General features: G+C 67.2%; 1 protein-coding gene across 2 annotated transcripts; it reads right to left on the reverse strand.

The window, feature by feature from the left end:
• Window positions 1–21: 21 nt before the first annotated feature.
• Window positions 22–17,427, reverse strand: CELF3 (CUGBP Elav-like family member 3). Of its 2 annotated transcripts, XM_053966982.1 has the most exons (13): window positions 16,523–17,419; window positions 14,078–14,160; window positions 12,124–12,172; window positions 10,189–10,317; window positions 9,212–9,291; window positions 7,862–8,005; window positions 6,527–6,665; window positions 5,400–5,549; window positions 5,264–5,329; window positions 4,803–4,901; window positions 3,935–4,078; window positions 2,472–2,604; window positions 22–1,953 (listed from the first exon to the last, which is right to left on the reverse strand). In XM_053966982.1, exons 1-12 carry the CDS (start codon window positions 16,665–16,667, stop codon window positions 2,477–2,479), a joined length of 1,356 nt encoding a protein of 451 aa, XP_053822957.1. In that variant the 5' UTR covers window positions 16,668–17,419; the 3' UTR covers window positions 22–1,953; window positions 2,472–2,476. The 2 variants fall into 2 exon arrangements, with proteins under 2 accessions (XP_053822957.1, XP_053822958.1); XM_053966983.1 differs by lacking the exon at window positions 22–1,953 and having other exon boundaries at window positions 2,490–2,604; window positions 3,935–4,037; window positions 16,523–17,427.
• Between the last annotated feature and the right edge of the window lie 619 nt (window positions 17,428–18,046).

An 18,046-nucleotide genomic window follows, 5' to 3' on the forward strand; every position in this document is an offset into this window, starting at 1 on the left:
GGTTTTTAAGGTGTGGTTTGGTTTTTTTGATGTTGGTTTTTTTTTTTTTTTTTATTATTATTATTATTTCGACAGAAAAACCAAAAAAAAAAAAAGAAAAAAGAGAAAAAAAAGTCAATTCTGAAAGGAACTGCAATAAATAGCAAATAAATAAAGCCTTGAGCCCAGGGGGCTTCACTGCCCCTCCCCCAATGCCCCCCAAACCCCCCCCCCCACCCCCCAAAATCAACCCAGCAGGTCCCAAACCCCCCCAAAATGGGGGGGACACAGAGGGGGCCCCGCGCCCCCCCTTATGTACAGCGGGGGCGGGGGTGAAGGGGGGGCACTGGTTTGGGGGTGCTGGGGGCACTGGGAGGGGTTGGGGGCACCGAGCCCGGTTGGGGGGGGCTGGGGGAGCCCTGACCCCGTTTGGGGGGAACTGGGGGGGGTTCTGACCCAGTCTGGGGGGGCTGGGGTGGCACCGACCCCACCTGGGGGGGAATTGTCCCAGTTTGGGGTGCTGGGGGCACTGGGTTGGGGATGTTGGGGTTTGGGGTCCTGGGGGGCTCCGGGCTGGACACGGCCCCAGTTTGGCTGGTGGGGGCTGGCACCCCCCGGATTTGGGATTTGGGATCATTTGGGATTTGGGGCCGGGCAGGGCTGGAGCCGCGTGTCCGTGTCCGTGTCCCTGTCCCTGTCCCTGTCCCTGTCCCTGTCCGTGTCCGTGTCCCTGTCCCTGCTCCCGGTGTCCCCTGGGCTTGGCTGGTTTGGAGTTCCCAGGAATTCCCGGGATCGGCCACTCCGTGTCCATCCGGCTCCTGGTGGGGACATCCCAAAAAGTGGGGACATTTCGGAGTGGGGACATCCCAGAGGAGTGGGGACATCCCGGGGTCAGGGCATGGCGTCCCACGGCCGCGGCATTCCGGGATCGGATCATTCCGGTGGCGGAGCATCCGATGGAACGTTCTGGTGTCGGAGCGTTCCGGTCCTGGATCCCTCTGATCCTGGAGCATCCCCAGGCTGGGACATTCTGGGATTGGAGCATCCTGGTGTGGGAGCATCCCAGTGCTGTGGGATCCTCTGCTGTGGGATCGTCCCGGTATCAGAGCATTCCCGTGCTGGAACATTCCGGTATCGGAGCTTCCTGGTCCCAGAGCGTCCCAGTATGGAGCATCCCAGTGCTGGACCAGAGCGGGGCCGGAGCATCCCAGTGCCGGAGCACCCCATGGGGATCATCCCAGTTTGGGATCATCCCGGTGTGGGAACATCCCAGTGCTGGAACATTCCAGTGTGGGATCATCCCGGTGCCAGAGCATCCAAGTGATGGAACAGCTCAGTGCTGATCCATCCCAGTCCCAGTTTATCCCAGTCCATCCCAGTCTGTCCCACTGTCAGCACATCCCAGTCCATCCCAGTCCCAGTCCATCCCAGTCCCGGCCCATCCCAGTGCTGGCCCATCCCGAGGGGAAACTGAGGCAGGTTGTGGGCGGAGCGGGTGGCAGTGGCAGTGTTGGGGTCCCGCTGCGCCCCCGGGAGGATATTGGGGGGGCCGAGTCCCCCCTTTGGGACCCCCAGGGATCCCCCCCGAAGGCCCCCAGGACCCCCCATGACCCCCCAGAGACACCCCCCCCCCAGTTTGGAGCTGCTTTTGGTCCTGTTTGGTGAGAAAAGCCCCAAGAAGGGTCCCCAGAGGGGGGGAGTGAGGGGGGGGGGTCCTTTTGGGGCCCCCCCAGGGTGGGCACGACCCCCCAAAAACGGAGTGGATGTGGCTGCTGGGGGGGGGGGCACTGGGATGGACTGGGCTGGACTGGGGGGGTCGGATGGGGCCTGGAGGGGGGGTCCATCCTTCCTGAGCATGGGGGGGTCTGGGGCCCCCCCCAGCAGGACCGAGCCCCCCCCCGGGCACCGCTGGGTTTGCGGGGGCTGCTCTGCAATGGGGGGGCACCCAAAGGTGCTGCTCCGGAGCCTCCGGACCTGGGGAGGGAAAATTTGGGGATTGGGGGGGGTTAAACAGAGTTTGGGGGGCACTTCCTGCCCCCCCCAATCACTGGGACACCCCAAATCCCAATGGGGGACACCCCAAATACCCCCCGGGGCATTTCCATCCCCCCCAAAATCCCGGGGACTCCCCAAATCCCAATGGGGGCACGTCCGAACCCATCCCCCCGCGGTTCCCAGGGGGTCTTGGGGGGCTCAGGGGGTTCCCAGCCTGGTGGGGTCATGGGGGGGGTCTGGGGGGAGGTCCTGGGGGGGTCTCAAGGGGATCCCCAGGGGTTTTCCAGCCCTGGAGAGGTTCCAGGGGGGGTCCCAGATTGTCCTGAGGGTCCCGGGGGGTCCCAAGTGTGTCCCAGGAGTGTCCCAGGGTGTGCCAAGGGGTCCCGGGGGTTCCTGGGGGGTCCCGGGTGTCCTGGGGGGTTCCTGGGGGTTCCTGGGGTGTCCCAGGGGTCTCCCGGGGGTCCTGGGGGTGTCCCGGGGGGTCCCGGGGGTCTCACCAGGCTCAGTAGGGCCGGTTGGCGTCTTTGGGCCTCTTGAGCTGCACCTTGAGCCGCTTCATCCCGATCTGGAATCCGTTCATGGCCTGGATGGCGGCCTGGGCGCTCGCGGGGTTGTCAAAGCTCACGAAGCCTGTGGGGACATCGGGGACAGAGGGGACAGAGGGGACATGGGGGACAATGAGGACATCGGGGACATCGGGGACAATGAGGACATCGGGGACAGAGGGGACATCGGGGACAATGAGGACATCGGGGACAGAGGGGACATGGGGGACATCGGGGACATCATGGGGACAGGGGGATATGGGGACATGGGGGACGTGGAGGAGATCAGGGGCAGTGGGGACAGAGGGACAGAGGGGACATTGGGGACATGGAGGACATGAAGGACATGGAGGATTTGGGGACGTTGTCCCTGTATCCCAATGTCCCCAGTGTCCCCATGTCCCACATCACCTATCCCATAACCCATGATCCCCATTGTCCCCATATCCCCGATGTCCTCGATGTCCCCGATGTCCCCACTGTCCGCAATGTCCCTGATGTCCCCATTGTCTCCGTGTGCCCTTTGTCCCCGATGTCCCCGTGTCCCTGATGTCCCCAGTGTCCCCATATCCCATTATCCCAAATGTCCCCAATGTCCCTAATGTCCCCGTGTCCCTGACGTCCCCATGTCTCTGTATCCTTGTGTCCCCACTGTCCCCGATGTCCCCATGTTCCCAGTGTCCCCATATCTCACATCCACATCCCATTATCCCCATTGTCCCCATGACCCCGATGTCCCTGATGTCCCCAATGTCCCCAATGTCCTCGATGTCCCCACTGTCCCTGATGTCCCCAATATCTGCAATGTCCCCGATGTCCCCACTGTCCCTGATGTCCCCAGTGTCCCCTTTGTCCCCGATGTCTCCTTTGTCCCTGATGTCCCCGTGTCCCTGATGTCCCCAGTGTCCCCATGTCCCCTTTGTCCCCGTGTCCCCGTGTCCCTGATGTCCCCATGGTCCCCGATGTCCCCACTGTCCCTGATGTCCCCGATGTCCCCTTTGTCCCTGATGTCCCCGTGTCCCTGATGTCCCCAGTGTCCCCGTGTCCCCTTTGTTCCCGATGTCCCCGTGTCCCTGATGTCCCCAGTGTCCCCGTGTCCCTGATGTCCCCAGTGTCCCCATGTCCCCTTTGTTCCCGATGTCCCCGTGTCCCTGATGTCCCCAGTGTCCCCAGTGTCCCTGATGTCCCCAGTGTCCCCGTGTCCCTGATGTCCCCAGTGTCCCCAGTGTCCCCGTGTCCCTGATGTCCCCAGTGTCCCCTTTGTCCCCAGTGTCCCCATGTCCCCTTTGTCCCCGATGTCCCCGTGTCCCTGATGTCCCCAGTGTCCCCGTGTCCCCGTGTCCCCTTTGTCCCCGTGTCCCCTTTGTTCCCGATGTCCCCGTGTCCCCTTTGTCCCCGTGTCCCCGTGTCCCTACCGAAGCACTTGCTCTGGTTGGTGGCCCTGTCCACGAAGACCTTGGCGGAGATGACGTTGCCGAAGGGGAGGAACATCTGCAGGATCTCGGTGTCGGCGAACTCCTGGGGCAGGTGGTAGATGAAGATGTTACAGCCCTCGGGGCCTGCGGAGGGAGCGGGGTCACACCTGGGACTGCGTCCCCAAAACGGACACGGGACCCCAAAACCGGGGCTCTCAACCCAAAACGGACACGGGACCCCAAAATCAGGCTCTCAACCCAAAATGGACACAGGACCCCAAAATCAGGCTCTCAACCCAAAATGGACACAGGACCCCAAAATCAGGCTCTCAACCCAAAATGGACACAGGACCCCAAAATCAGGCTCTCAACCCAAACCAAGATTTAAGACCCCAAAACCGGGGCTCTCAACCCAAACCTGGCTCCTGCTTTGGATTCACAGCTCCGGTTTTGGGGTCCCGGGTCCCATTTTGGATTCACAGCTCTGATTTTGGGGCCCCAAGTCTCAGTTTTGGGGTCCTGGGGTAGGTTTGGGGGTCCCAGGACATTTTGGGGGTCCCAAGGGGTTTTGGGGGGGTCATCTCACATGTATCGGGGGGGGTCCTGGGGGGGTTTTGGGGGTCCCGGGGAGTTTTGGGGAGCCAGGGGAGTTTTGGGGGGCCAGGGTGGTCTCAAGGGTCCGGGGGGTTTTGAGGGGGTCCCGGGGGGGTCTCTGGGGTCCGGGGGATTTTGGGGGTCCCGGGGGGGTCTCGGGGGTCCGGGGGGTTTTGAGGGGGTCCCGGGGGGTCTCTGGGGTCCGGGGGGTTTTGGGGGTCCCGGGGGGGTCTCTGGGGTCCGGGGGGTTTTGGGGGTCCCGGGGGGGTCTCACCTTCGCGCTGCTGCTGCTGCGGAGGGGGCGGAGGGGCGAGCAGGGGTCCCGGGGGGGCGAAGGCCGGGCTCACCAGCCCGTAGGCGGCCGGGTACGCGGCTGGGGGCACGGGGGGCACGGGGGGCACGGGGTCACCGGGGACATCGGTGCCACCGGGGCCACCCCAGTGCCCCCCCAGCACCCGCCCAAAGCCACCAATGACACCGGTGCCACCCCAGTGCCCTCCCAGTGCCACCCAACACCCTCCCAATGCCCCCCAGTACTCCACAGCGCACCCCCAGTTCCCCCCCCTGCCCTCCCAGTTCCTCCCAGTGCCCTACAACCCCCTCCCAGCCCCTCCCAGTGTCCCCAGTGCCACACCACAACCCCCCCAGCCCCTCCCAGTGCCCCCCAGTACCACACACCCCCCTCCCAGTACCTCCCAGTCCCTCCCAGCCGCTCCCAGTTGCCCCAGTACGCACCAGTGTAGTGCTGCATGCCTGCGTACGCCTGCTGCAGGGGGTCCCCGGGGGCCGCGGGGCTCTGGGCTGGGGGCACAGGGGGGGTTAGGGGGGGGCCCGGGGGGGTTCGAGGGGCTGGGGAGGGGTCGGGGGGCACCTGGGAAGGGGGGGACCCCCCCGGCGTAGACGGCGTCGGGGGCGGGGGGTCCCGCGGGCTGCGCGGGCACGGGGCTGTAGCCGTTGACGCTCAGCGGGGCCGCGATGGCCGGGACGGGGGTGGCCGCCATGGCCGGGGGGGTGCTGGTTCCTGGGGACAGCGCGGTCACCGCCGGGTCAGCACCGGGACACCCCGGGGACACCCCGGGGACACCCCGGGACACTCCAGGACACCCCGGGGACACCCCGGGGACACCACCGGGACTGTGACCCCCGGAGGGTGGGGAACCCCCACGCGTTCTCTGGTGGTCGAGTGTCCCCGTCCCATCCGTGGTGTCCCCATCCCACCTCTGGTGTCCCCATCCCATCCATGGGATCCTCCCCATTGTCCCCATCCCCACTGCCACCCCCTCCCCAGTGTCCCCATCCCAGGTGTCCCTCCCCATTGTCCCTGTCCCTGTGTACCCCACTGCCATCCTCTCCCCGCTGTCCCCTCTGTCCCCTCTGTCCCCCTGTCCCCGCTGTCCCCTCTGTCCCCACTGTCCCCTCTGTCCCCCTGTCCCCTCTGTCCCCTCTGTCCCCCTGTCCCCTCTGTCCCCCTGTCCCCATGTCCCCTCTGTCCCCTCTGTCCCCCTGTCCCCGCTGTCCCCTCTGTCCCCTCTGTCCCCTCTGTCCCCACTGTCCCTGCTGTCCCCGCTGTCCCCTCTGTCCCCGCTGTCCCCTCTGTCCCCTCTGTCCCCTCTGTCCCCACTGTCCCCCTGTCCCCTCTGTCCCCACTGTCCCCTCTGTCCCCTCTGTCCCGCTGTCCCCGCTGTCCCCTCTGTCCCCACTGTCCCCACTGTCCCCTCTGTCCCCCTGTCCCCGCTGTCCCCACTGTCCCCTCTGTCCCCTCTGTCCCCCCTGTCCCCCTGTCCCCTCTGTCCCCGCTGTCCCCCCTGTCCCCGCTGTCCCTGCTGTCCCCTCTGTCCCGCTGTCCCCTCTGTCCCCACTGTCCCCTCTGTCCCCCTGTCCCCGCTGTCCCCGCTGTCCCTGCTGTCCCCCTGTCCCCCTGTCCCCCTGTCCCCTCTGTCCCCCTGTCCCTGCTGTCCCCCTGTCCCCTCTGTCCCCCTGTCCCCCTGTCCCCGTTACCTGAGGAGGGTGGCAGGGGGGTGGCGATGAGCCCGTTGGGGTTGACCGTGCCCATGTGCTGCATCTGGACGGCCATGGTGGCCATGGGGCTGAGGTAGGCCGAGTGCGCGGCCACCAGGGCCGCCTGCTGCTGCATCAGCTGTGGGGACACGCCTGGCACCGCGCGGCCACCGCGGCCACCACCACCCCGGGGAGCCCGCCCCAGTGCCGCCAGCACCCCGGGATCTCACCCCGCTGTCCCATCCGGGACCTGCATCCCCCCAGGGATGTCACCCCAGTGCCACCAGGGCCGCCTGCTGCTGCGTCAGCTGTGGGGACACGCCTGGCACTGTGTGGCCACTGCCACCACTGCCACCGTGGCCACCGCCCGCCATTGGGATGGCTGCTGGCACCGCCCCGTAGAGCCCACCCTGGTGCCACCAGCACCCTGGGACATGGGGTCATGGGCTCCCCACAGACGTCCCATCACAGGATTTGGGACTGTCACCTCGCCATGGATGTCACCCCAGTGTCCATCCCCTCCCACCACCCCAACCACCTCAGGCTGGATTTTGGGGGGTCCCACCCTCTTCCCCTTGATCCCCCCAGTGTTCCCAGTGTCCCCAGTCCCTCCCAGTCCCTCCCAGTCCCTCCCAGTGTCCCCAATGTCCCCAGTGTCGCCAGTGCCCCCAGTCCCTCCCAATGTCCCCAGTCCCCCCAGTCCCTCCCAGTCCCTCCCAGTGCCCCCAGTGCCCCCAGTGCTCCCAGTGTCCCCAGTGCCCCCAGTCCCCCCAGTGCCCCCAGTCCCTCCCAGTGCCCCCAGTGCTCCCAGTGCCCCCAGTCCCTCCCAGTGCCCCCAGTCCCTCCCAGTGCCCCCAGTGCTCCCAGTGCCCCCAGTCCCTCCCAGTCCCCCCAGTCCCCCCAGTGCCCCCATCGTCCCCAGTCCCTCCCAGTCCCCCCAGTCCCCCCAGTCCCTCCCAGTGCTCCCAGTCCCCCCAGTCCCCCCAGTGCCCCCAGTCCCCCCAGTCCCTCCCAGTCCCCCCAGTCCTCCCAGTGCCCCCAGTCCCTCCCAGTCCCCCCAGTCCCTCCCAGTGCCCCCAGTGCCCCCAGTGCTCCCAGTCCCCCCAGTCCCCCCAGTCCCCCCAGTGCCCCCAGTCCCCCCAGTCCCTCCCAGTCCCCCCAGTCCTCCCAGTCCCCCCAGTCCCTCCCAGTGCCCCCAGTGCCCCCAGTGCCCCCAGTCCCCCCAGTGCCCCCAGTGCCCCCAGTCCCTCCCAGTGCCCCCAGTGCCCCCAGTGCCCCCAGTGCCCCCAGTGCCCCCAGTCCCCCCAGTGCCCCCAGTGCCCCCAGTGCCCGTACCGCCTGCGTGTAGGCGCTGTAGGCGCCGAACTGGAGGGCGATGGGGCTGAACATGCCCAGCTGGCTCGCCACCTGCTGCATCCGCCGCAGCCCCCGCTCCTTCTCCGTGTCCGCAAACTTCACCACCAGGCTGGACGAGGCGCCCTGCGGGGACACGGCGGTCACTCGCGGTCAGTCATGGTCAGTCATGGTCACTCGCGGTCAGTCATGGTCACTCATGGTCACTCATGGTCACTCATGGTCACTCACCATCACTCAAGGTCACTTGTGGTCAGTCATGGTCACTCAGGGTCAATCTCAGTCAGTCAAGGTCATTCGTGGTCACTCACGGTCAGTCATGATCAGTCAAGGTCACTCATGGTCACTCGCAGTCATTCGTGGTCACTCATGGTCACTTGCGGTCACTCACAGTCACTCACGGTCAGTCATGGTCAGTCAAGGTCACTCACAGTCACTTGCGGTCACTTGCGGTCACTCGGGGTCACTCGGGGTCACATGGGGTGGAGCGGTGATGGTTGGGTTGTAACGGGGTGAGGATGATGGAGGTGATGAAGAGGATGAGGATGGGGCTGGTGATGGGGACAGTGGTGAGGATGATGAGGAGAAGAACGGGTGACGAAGGATGTGATGAGGATGATGAAGGAGATGATCGAAGGACACCATGAAGGGGTCAATGATGAGGATGATGATGGGGACGATGATGAGGATGATGAAGGGGCCCATGAGGGGGACGATGAAGAGGATGATGAAGGGGACAATGAAGAGGATGATGAAGGGGACAATGAAGAGGATGATGAAGGGGACGATGAAGAGGATGATGAAGGGGATGATGAAGAGGATGATGAAGGGGACAATGAAGAGGATGATGAAGGGGACAATGAAGAGGATGATGAAGGGGACGATGAAGAGGATGATGAAGGGGATGATGAAGGGGACGATGAAGAGGATGATGAAGGGGACAATGAAGAGGATGATGAAGGGGATGATGAAGAGGATGATGAAGGGGATGATGAAGAGGATGATGAAGGGGATGATGAAGGGGACAATGAAGAGGATGATGAAGGGGACAATGAAGAGGATGATGAAGGGGATGATGAAGAGGATGATGAAGGGGATGATGAAGAGGATGATGAAGGGGATGATGAAGGGGACAATGAAGAGGATGATGAAGGGGACGATGAAGAGGATGATGAAGGGGACAACGATGAGGATGATGAAGGGGACAAGGATGAGGACGATGAAGGGGATGATGATGAGGATGCTGAAGCTGACAGCGCAGGGGGCGATGATGAGGACAGCGATGGGAGGCTGAAGGGGACGGTGACGAAGGTGACACCGCGGGTCCCTCACCGGCAGCGTGCGGCTCCCGTGCAGGGCAGCGATGGCGGCCTGGGCCTCCGCGTGGCTCTGGAACTTGACGAAGGCGCAGCCTGGGGACATCGGGGACATTGGGGACATTGGGGACATTGGGGACATCGGGGACATCGGGGACATCGGGGACATTTGGGACATCAGGGACATTGGGGACATCGGGGACATCGGGGACATTGGAGACATCAGGGACATCGGGGACATCGGGGACATTTGGGACATCGGGGACATCGGGGACATTGGGGACATCGGGGACATCGGGGACATCAGGGACATCAGGGACATCGGGGACATTGGGGACATTGGGGACATTGGGAACATCAGGGGCATTGGAGACATCAGGGACATCGGGGACATCGGGGACATCGGGGACATTGGGGACATTGGGAACATCAGGGGCATTGGAGACATCAGGGACATCGGGGACATCGGGGACATCGGGGACATTGGGGACATTGGAGACATCAGGGACATCGGGGACATCGGGGACATCGGGGACATTTGGGACATCGGGGACATCGGGGACATCGGGGACATTGGGGACATCGGGGACATCGGGGACATCAGGGACATCAGGGACATCGGGGACATTGGGGACATTGGGGACATTGGGAACATCAGGGGCATTGGAGACATCAGGGACATCGGGGACATCGGGGACATCGGGGACATTGGGGACATCAGGGACATTGGGGACATTGGGGACATCAGGGACATCGGCTCTGTGGCAGCCCCAGGGAGGTCTGGGGGTCCCACCCCATCCCCCGCACCCCCACCACTCCCTGGACCCCCCAAATCCCATTAACCCCATCCCTGCCATGCTCCCCCTAAACCCCATCCCTGCCCCACTGATCTCCCCTGCCCACCGTGGTGACCCCCGTGGGACCCCCAGTGACCCCCGTGGGACCCCCAGGAGCCCCGTGGGAGCCCACCCCGGGGTGCCCCCGGCCCCCCACCTTTGCTGGTGCCGTCGGGGCCGCGCAGCACCGTGCACTCGTCGATGGTGCCGAAGGGCTCGAACATCTTCCGCACGTCCTCGTCCGCCTGCTGCTTGCTCAGCATCCCCACGAAGAGCTTCCGGTCCTCTGCGGGGACACCGCGCTGGCACCGGGACACGGGCACGGGGACACGGGCATGGGGACACCGCGCTGGCACCGGGACACGGGCACGGGGACACGGGCATGGGGATATGGTCACGGGGACAGGGGCACGGGGACACGGGCACGGGGACATGGGCACGGGGACAGGGGTATGGGGACATGGGCACAGGGACACCGCGCTGGCACCGGGACACGGGCACGGGGACACGGGCATGGGGACACGGGCACGGGGACACCGCGCTGGCACCGGGACACGGGCACGGGGACACGGGCACAGGGACACCGCGCTGGCACCGGGACACGGGCACGGGGACACGGGCATGGGGACACGGGCACGGGGACACCGCGCTGGCACCGGGACACGGGCACGGGGACACGGGCATGGGGACACGGGCATGGGGATATGGGCACGGGGACAGGGGCACGGGGACACGGGCACGGGGACATGGGCACGGGGACACCGCGCTGGCACCGGGACACGGGCACGGGGACACGGGCATGGGGACACGGGCACGGGGACACCGCGCTGGCACCGGGACACGGGCACGGGGACACGGGCATGGGGATATGGGCACGGGGACAGGGGCACGGGGACACGGGCACGGGGACACCGCGCTGGCACCGGGACACGGGCACGGGGACAGGGGTATGGGGACATGGGCACAGGGACACCGCGCTGGCACCGGGACACGGGCACGGGGACACGGGCACGGGGACACCGCGCTGGCACCGGGACATGGGCACGGGGACACGGGTATGGGGAAACGCCCATGGGGACACGGGCATGGGGACATGGGCATGGGGAAACGGGCATGGGGACACCGTGCTGGCACCGGGACACGGGCACCGGGACATGGGTTTGGGGACACCACAGCTGGCACCAGGACACCACGGGTGGCATGGGGACACGGGCACCGGGACATGGGCATGGGGACACGGGCACGGGGACACCTCAGGTGGCATGGGGACACGGGCACGGGGACATAGGCACCGGCACATGGGCATGGGGACATAGTGGGTGGCACCGGGACATGGGCACAGGGACACCACAGGTGGCACCGGGACACCGGAACGGGGACACGGGCACGGGGACATGGGCATGGGGACACGGGCACCAGGACACCATGGGTGGCACCGGGACACCGCCACAGGGACACGGGCATGGGGATACCACAGCTGGCACTGGGACATGGGCACCAGGACACTGCCACTGGCACTGGGACACGGCGGGTGGCACTGGGACACGGGCACGGGGACAGTGCCACGCAGTGTGACACTCCAGGAAGGATAGGGTGGGGACACTGGGGTGGGGGGATGGGGACGTTGGGAACGGGAATGGGGACATGGAGGGACACCCCCCGCTGGGGACAGCCACCCTGGGGACAGGGACACGCGTGGGGTGGCCCTGGGGGTCTCACACTGGGGGGTGGCCTTGGGGTAATCTGGGGACACCGGGGTTTGGGGACAGCGTGGTGTGGGGTGAGTTTGGGGTGTTGGGGGACTTTGGGGTTGGGGAGGTTTTGGGGTGATTTGGGGTTTTTTTTGGGTTTTTTGGGGGTGATTTTGAGAGGATTTGGGGGGATTTTGGGATGATTTGGGGTGATTTGGGGTGTTTGGGGTGATTTTGGGGGTATTTTGGGATGATTTGGGGTGATTTGGGGTGTTTGGGGTGATTTTGGGATAATTTGGGGTGATTTGGGGTGTTTGGGGTGATTTTGGGGTGATTTGGGGGGATTTGGGGTGATTCTGGGATGATTTTGGGGGGATTTTTGGTGGTTTTGGGGGCGGTACCTCCTCGGCTCTCACTGTCCGCCGGCTTCACCTGGATGGGCCGGTTCATCTGGGGGGGGGGGGGGGACACAGGGGGGTGTGAGAGACCCCCCCCCAACCCCCCCCGGCCACCCAGCACCTCCCCCACCCCCTCAGAGGGTCCCAGACCCCCCCCTCCCCCCCGCCCCCCAAAGATGCTCCGGTCTCCATGGCAACGCCGGGCCTGCATCCCGTTACCTGGCAACGGGAGCCGCTGCCGGGGGGGGGGGGGCGCGTTAATGAGCGCCCCTCCCCCCCCCCCGCGTTAATTGGGGGGGGAAGGACCCACCCCCGCCCCTCCCCCCCCCACCCCGGAACCCCCCAGAGGAACGGGGGGGGGGAGGGGAGGGGGAGGGCGCAGATGCGCGGTTGCCATGGCAACGGCCGGCTCCTCTCCATGGCAACCGCCCACTCATCCCCAATTTACCCATCGCCGTTGCCTGGCAACGCCGCTGACGTCATCAGCGCTCGCGATAAACAATGACGGGGATGGGGGGGGCGGGGATGGAGATTTGGGGAGGGGGGCACCCCTCCCCCCCCCCCCCAGGCCCGCTGTGACCCCGCCCCTCCCCCCGCGCCCCCCCCCCAAACCTCGGGGGGCGGGGGGCGGTGTGGGGGAGGGGCGGCCGTGCCCCCTCTCGGGGGGATTTGGGGGGAATTGGGGCTGGGGGGGGGGCGCGGGGGGGCGGGTCCATCCCCGGCTGACCCCGGGCGTTCCTTTCGCCGCCGAAAGCGAAGGTGCCCCCCCCGAGCCCCCCCCCCCAGCCCCAGATGGCGCTGGAAAAGCCCCCCCGGGTTGGGGGCGGGGGGCGTTAATCCCCCCCTAATCCCCCCCCCCGCCCTGGATCAGCCCCGGCCGCTGGAGGGGGGGGGGGGCGCACAAAGAGGGGGGCGGACAAAGCCCCCAACCCCCCCAAACCCCGCCGGGACCCCCCCCCGGGCTCGGCGCAGCTCGGGGGGCGCTGAGTGTGGTGCCCCCCCCCCTCCCCAAATTCGCATCCCTGCGGCGGGGGCAGCTGCGGGGGCGGGGCCGCCCTTAATCCCCCCCCCCATCCCAAACCCCATCCACCCCCCCCCCCCCCACCCCAATCCCCCCCCCGGATTTGCGGCCCCAAATCCCGGGATTATCCCGGCGAAGCCAAATCCCCCCCGGGCCCGGCGGGACACGCGCGGAGCCCGCGGGGGGGGGGGGCGCGCACCGAGCCCCCTCCCCACCCTGGGCACCCCCAAACTGCCCCCCCCTCCCCACACCCCGAGCCCCCCTTCAGCGACCCCCAAATCCTTCCCCAGGAAACCTCAACCCCCCCACCCAAAAATCAGGAATGGGAGGTGGGACCCCCCCCCCCAAAATTAATTGGGGGTGGGGGGCACCTGCACCCCCCCCCCCCCATCCCGGGCTTTGTTGTCCCCGTGCCCGCCCGGCAGCGCTTCATTAGCGCCAGGCCCTCATTAGCGGCGCTAATTAAACACCCCGCAGATGTTCGGGGGTGCCCCCACCCCCCCAAAAAATAATCCCCCCCCTCAGCGGGGTCCGGGGTGGTCCTAAAAAAGGGGGGGTTTGGGGGGGTTTAGGGGTGATTTTGGGGGTTTCAGGGTGATTTTGGGGAGGGGTCTCAGGGTGATTTCTGGGGGGTTTCAGGGTGATTTCTGGGGGGTTTCAGGGTGATTTTGGGGAGGGGTCTCAGGGTGATTTGTGGGGGGTTCCAGGCTGTTTTTTAGGGGCGATTTTGTGGGATTTAAGGGTGATTTTTGGGGGGCTCATAGGTGATTTTTGGGTGGTTTCAGGTTGACTTTTTAGGGGGTTTTGCTGTGATTTTTGGGGTCTCAGTGTGATTTTTAGGGCGTTTATGGGGGATTTTGGGGTGTCACGGGTTGGGGGCTCACAGAGGGGGTTCGGGGGTGCCCCGGGGGGGGGGTCCCCACGCCCCCCACTCACCCCCGGCAGGGTTTTCTGCTCGTGCAGGGCGCTCTGGGCCTTCAGGGCCGACTCGCGGGCGCAGTAGGTCAGGAAGGCGCATCCTGGGGGGAAAGGGGGGAAAAAAGGGGTCGGGGGGCGTGGGGGGGACAAGGGGGGCGCCCCCGGGGTGTCCTCACCCCCAGCCCGAGGTGACACAGAGGGTCTGGAGCACCCCAAAAGTAGCGGGACCCCCCTCAGAACTCCCACAGCCCCACAGACCCCAAAGAACCTCCAGAGACCCCAAATCCCCCCACAGACCCCAGATAGCCCCCACAGACCCCAAATAGCCCCCAGACCCCCCAAAGCCCCCAGACCCCAGATTTTGGGGCAGTGACCCCCCCCCCCAAGACCCCTGAGGGTCCCACAGAGCCCCCCAGGACCCCTGGAGACCCCCCCAGTGCCGGTGCCCATCGGGGGCACAGCCGGTGCCGGGGGTTTGGGGGGGCTCAGGGACCCCCGCGGGTGTTGGGGACACCCCCGGCGTGGGCAGCAGGGCCCTGTCACTGTCACCCCCGGCTGTGACACCCCCAACCCCCCCCGGGACCCCCAGAGCCGGTGTCACCCGCAGGGACACAGGGGGTGACCCCGTGACACCCCAAGAACAGACACAACACCCGAACACCCCAAAACAACACCCAGACACACCCAGGGACACCCAGAGCCGGTGTCACCCTCACAGGGACCCGTGGGGTGACACCCAACACCCACCTGGCACCCCGAAACAACACCCGACACAACACCCTGACACCCACCCCACTCCCACCCCCAGCCCCTGACACGACACCCCAACACCCCCAGGGCTGGGTGTCACCTGGAGGGGCACCCACGTGACACCCCACACCCGCCTGGCACCCCAAAACAACACCCGGCGGCACCTGGCACCGCTGCACCCACCTGGCACAACAGCCGGGCACAGCGCCCCAACAACAACAACACCCCAACAACACCCCAACAGCAACAGCCCAACAACAACAGCCTAGGAACACCTCAACACCCCAGGAACGACACCCCAACACCCCAACAACACCCCAACAACAACAACAGCAGCCCGACAACAACACCCCAACAGCCCCTAACAACAACAGCCTGACAACAGCAGCCCCCACTCACCCAACCCCACAACAGCCGGACACAACACCCCGGTACAACACCCCACACCTGACACAACACCCCCCCGGCCCGTGGCCGCCCCCAGCACTCGGGGTACAACACCCTGACACGGGGTACCCAGGCTGGGCTGGGGGCTGCGGCTGTTCCCGGTGCCCTCGGCTGTTCCCGGGGTTGTTCCCGGTGCCCGGGGCTGTTCCTGGGGCCTGCGGCTGTAGGTTGAGCTGTGGGTGTTGCTCAAGGCCTTTGGCTGTACTGGGGCTGTTCCCGGTGCCCTCGGCTGTTCCCGGTACCGGGGGCTGTTCCCAATGCCCTCGGTTGTACCCAGGGCTGTTCCCGGTACCGTTTGTGGGGCTGTTCCCGGTACCGGAGGTTGGATCTGGAGTGGTTCCCAATTCCGGGGCTGTTCCGGTTACTGGGAGCTGTTCCCGGTACCGGGGCCCTCGGCTGTACCTGGGGCTGTTTTGGGGCTGTTCCCGGTACCCCGGGCCGTATCACGGGGCTACTCCTGGTGACAGTGGCTGTTCCTGGCGCCGGTGGCTGTTCCCGGTACCGGGGCCGTATCCTGGGGCCATTCCCGGTACCGGGAGCTGTCCCCGGTGCCGGTGGCCGTTCCCAGTCCCGAGGACCCCATGCCGAGGCTGTTCCCGGTACCGGGGCTGTGTCACGGGGCCATTCCCGGTGCTGGGAGCTGTTCCCGGCACCGGGAGCTGTTCCTGGTGCTGGAGGCCGTGGCACGGGGCTGTGCCCGGTACCGGGGCTGTATCCCGGGGCTATTGCCGGTGTTCGTGGCTGTTCCCAGTACTGGGGGTCACATCCCGGGGCAATTCCCAGTACCGGGGGCTATCCCTTGTACCGGGAGCCATATCACAAGGCCGCTCCCGGTACCGGGGGCCATCTCCCGGGGCTTCCCCTGGTACCGGGAGCTGTTCCCAGTATCTGGGGCCACATCCCGGGGCTGATCCCGGTACCGGGGACCGAATCCCGGGGCTGTTCCCGGTGCCAGGAGCCACATCACGAGGCCATTCCCGGTACCGGCGGCTGCTCTCAGTACGGGGGGCCACATCCTGGGGCTGATCCCGGTACCGGGGGCCACATCCTGGGCTGATCCCGGGGCTGATCCCGGTATCTGGGGCCGTTCCCGGTACCCGTGGCCGAATCCCGGGGCTGTCCCCACTCCCCCGTGCCCGTGCCCCGCACCCACCCCCGCTGCCCGGGGCCGTGCCCGCTGCCCCTGCCCCATCCCCGCTGCCCGTTCCCGTTGCGCGGGGCCGTTCCCTTTCCCCATCCCCGGTTCCCGGTTGCCGGTTCCGGTACCTTTGTGCATCCCGGTGTACTTGTCCTTGATGACGGTGAGCTCGTAGATTTTCCCGAATTGCTCAAAAATCGGTTTCAGGTCCTTCTCCTCCAGGTGCCGCGGGATCTGCCCCACGAAGAGTTTGATGGCGTCGGGCTCCTTCATGGGGCCGCCGGGGGGTCCCCGGGCCCCGGGGCCGCTCCCGCTCCCCGCTATCACCGCCCGGGCTCGGCTCCCGGTGCTCCCGGCGGTGCCCGGTGCCCCGGCGCACACAAAGGACGAGGCGGCCCCGGGGCTCGGCTCGGCTCCGGGGACGGGGCGCGGCGGGGCGGGGGCAGCTCTGCCCGGGGGGCGGCGCTCCCGGCGCTCCCGGTGCGTCCCGGCCGTTTCCCGGGTGCTGCTCCCCAAAATCCCGGTGGATGCTGCGAGCGCCCGCCCCGCCGGTACCGCCCCGGTGGCCTCGGGGAGGGTCCCGGTACCGGGCGGGGGGCGGGGGGAGCTCAACGCCCGGTTCGGTCCATGGCGGCCGCGGCGGCCGCCGGTCCCCGTGAGCCCCGGTGGTGGCCGAGCCCCCCCGCCTGCTGGGGCAGCGGCACCGGGTACCGGGTACCGGCACCGGGATGGGCACCGGGAGACGCTTTTCTTCCCCGGTCGGAGCCGCCCCGCCCCGCCCCGCCCGGTGCTGATGTCAGAGCGGCACCGGGGACCGGCACCGGCGACGACACCGGGGCCTGGGGAGCGGGACCGGGGATGGCGAACTGGGGACCGGCTACGGGGACCGGGCACCGGCACCGGGAACTGGGCTCCGGGACCGGATAACGGGCACCGGCACCGGCTGTTGGGCACGGGGCTCTGGCTGCCGGGCACCGGCACCGGCGACAACAGCGGGACCTGGAGTCCGGGACCGGGGCTCTGGGAACCGGCTACCGGGACCGGCGACCGAGCACCGGATGAGGGGCACCGGGACCGTCTGCGGGGCGCTGGGCAGCGGCGACAACACCGGGGCTGGGAACCGGGGAGCGGGGAGGGGGCGCTCGGAACCGGGGACAACACCGGGACCGGCACCGGGCACCGGCACCACCGGCGGGACCGAGAACCGGGAGGGGGCCCCGGGCTCCGGTAACGGCCCCGCCCGGGCCCGGGGGCGGTGGGGGGGGGGGGGGGTTGGGGATGTTTTGGGGAGGGGGCGGGGCCCGGGGCCGCTCCCGCGCGCACGCGCGGAGGGGCGGGGGGGGGGAGGGCCCGGTGTCCGCCCACGCGTGTCCCCTCCCCCCCCCCCCCCGTGTCACTGTCGCCTCCCGGTGCTGTCCCCGGTGCTGAAGTCAGCCCCGCCCCCTCCCCTCCCGTGTCACCTCCCACGCCCGTGTCCCGGTGTCCCCAGGCCGGTGTCCCCCCCCCGTGTGCCGGTGTCACCCCTCGGTGTCCCCAATTCGGTGTCACCCCCCCCGTGTGTCGTTGTCACCCCCTCGGTGTCCCCACCCCGTGTCACCCCCCCCCCCCCGGTGTCGCGGTGTCCCCCGCCCCGTGTCACCTCCTTTCACGTC

This window comes from Vidua chalybeata, chromosome 29 (genome assembly GCF_026979565.1).
Source record: "Vidua chalybeata isolate OUT-0048 chromosome 29, bVidCha1 merged haplotype, whole genome shotgun sequence".
NCBI classification, from domain to species: Eukaryota; Metazoa; Chordata; class Aves; order Passeriformes; family Viduidae; genus Vidua; species Vidua chalybeata.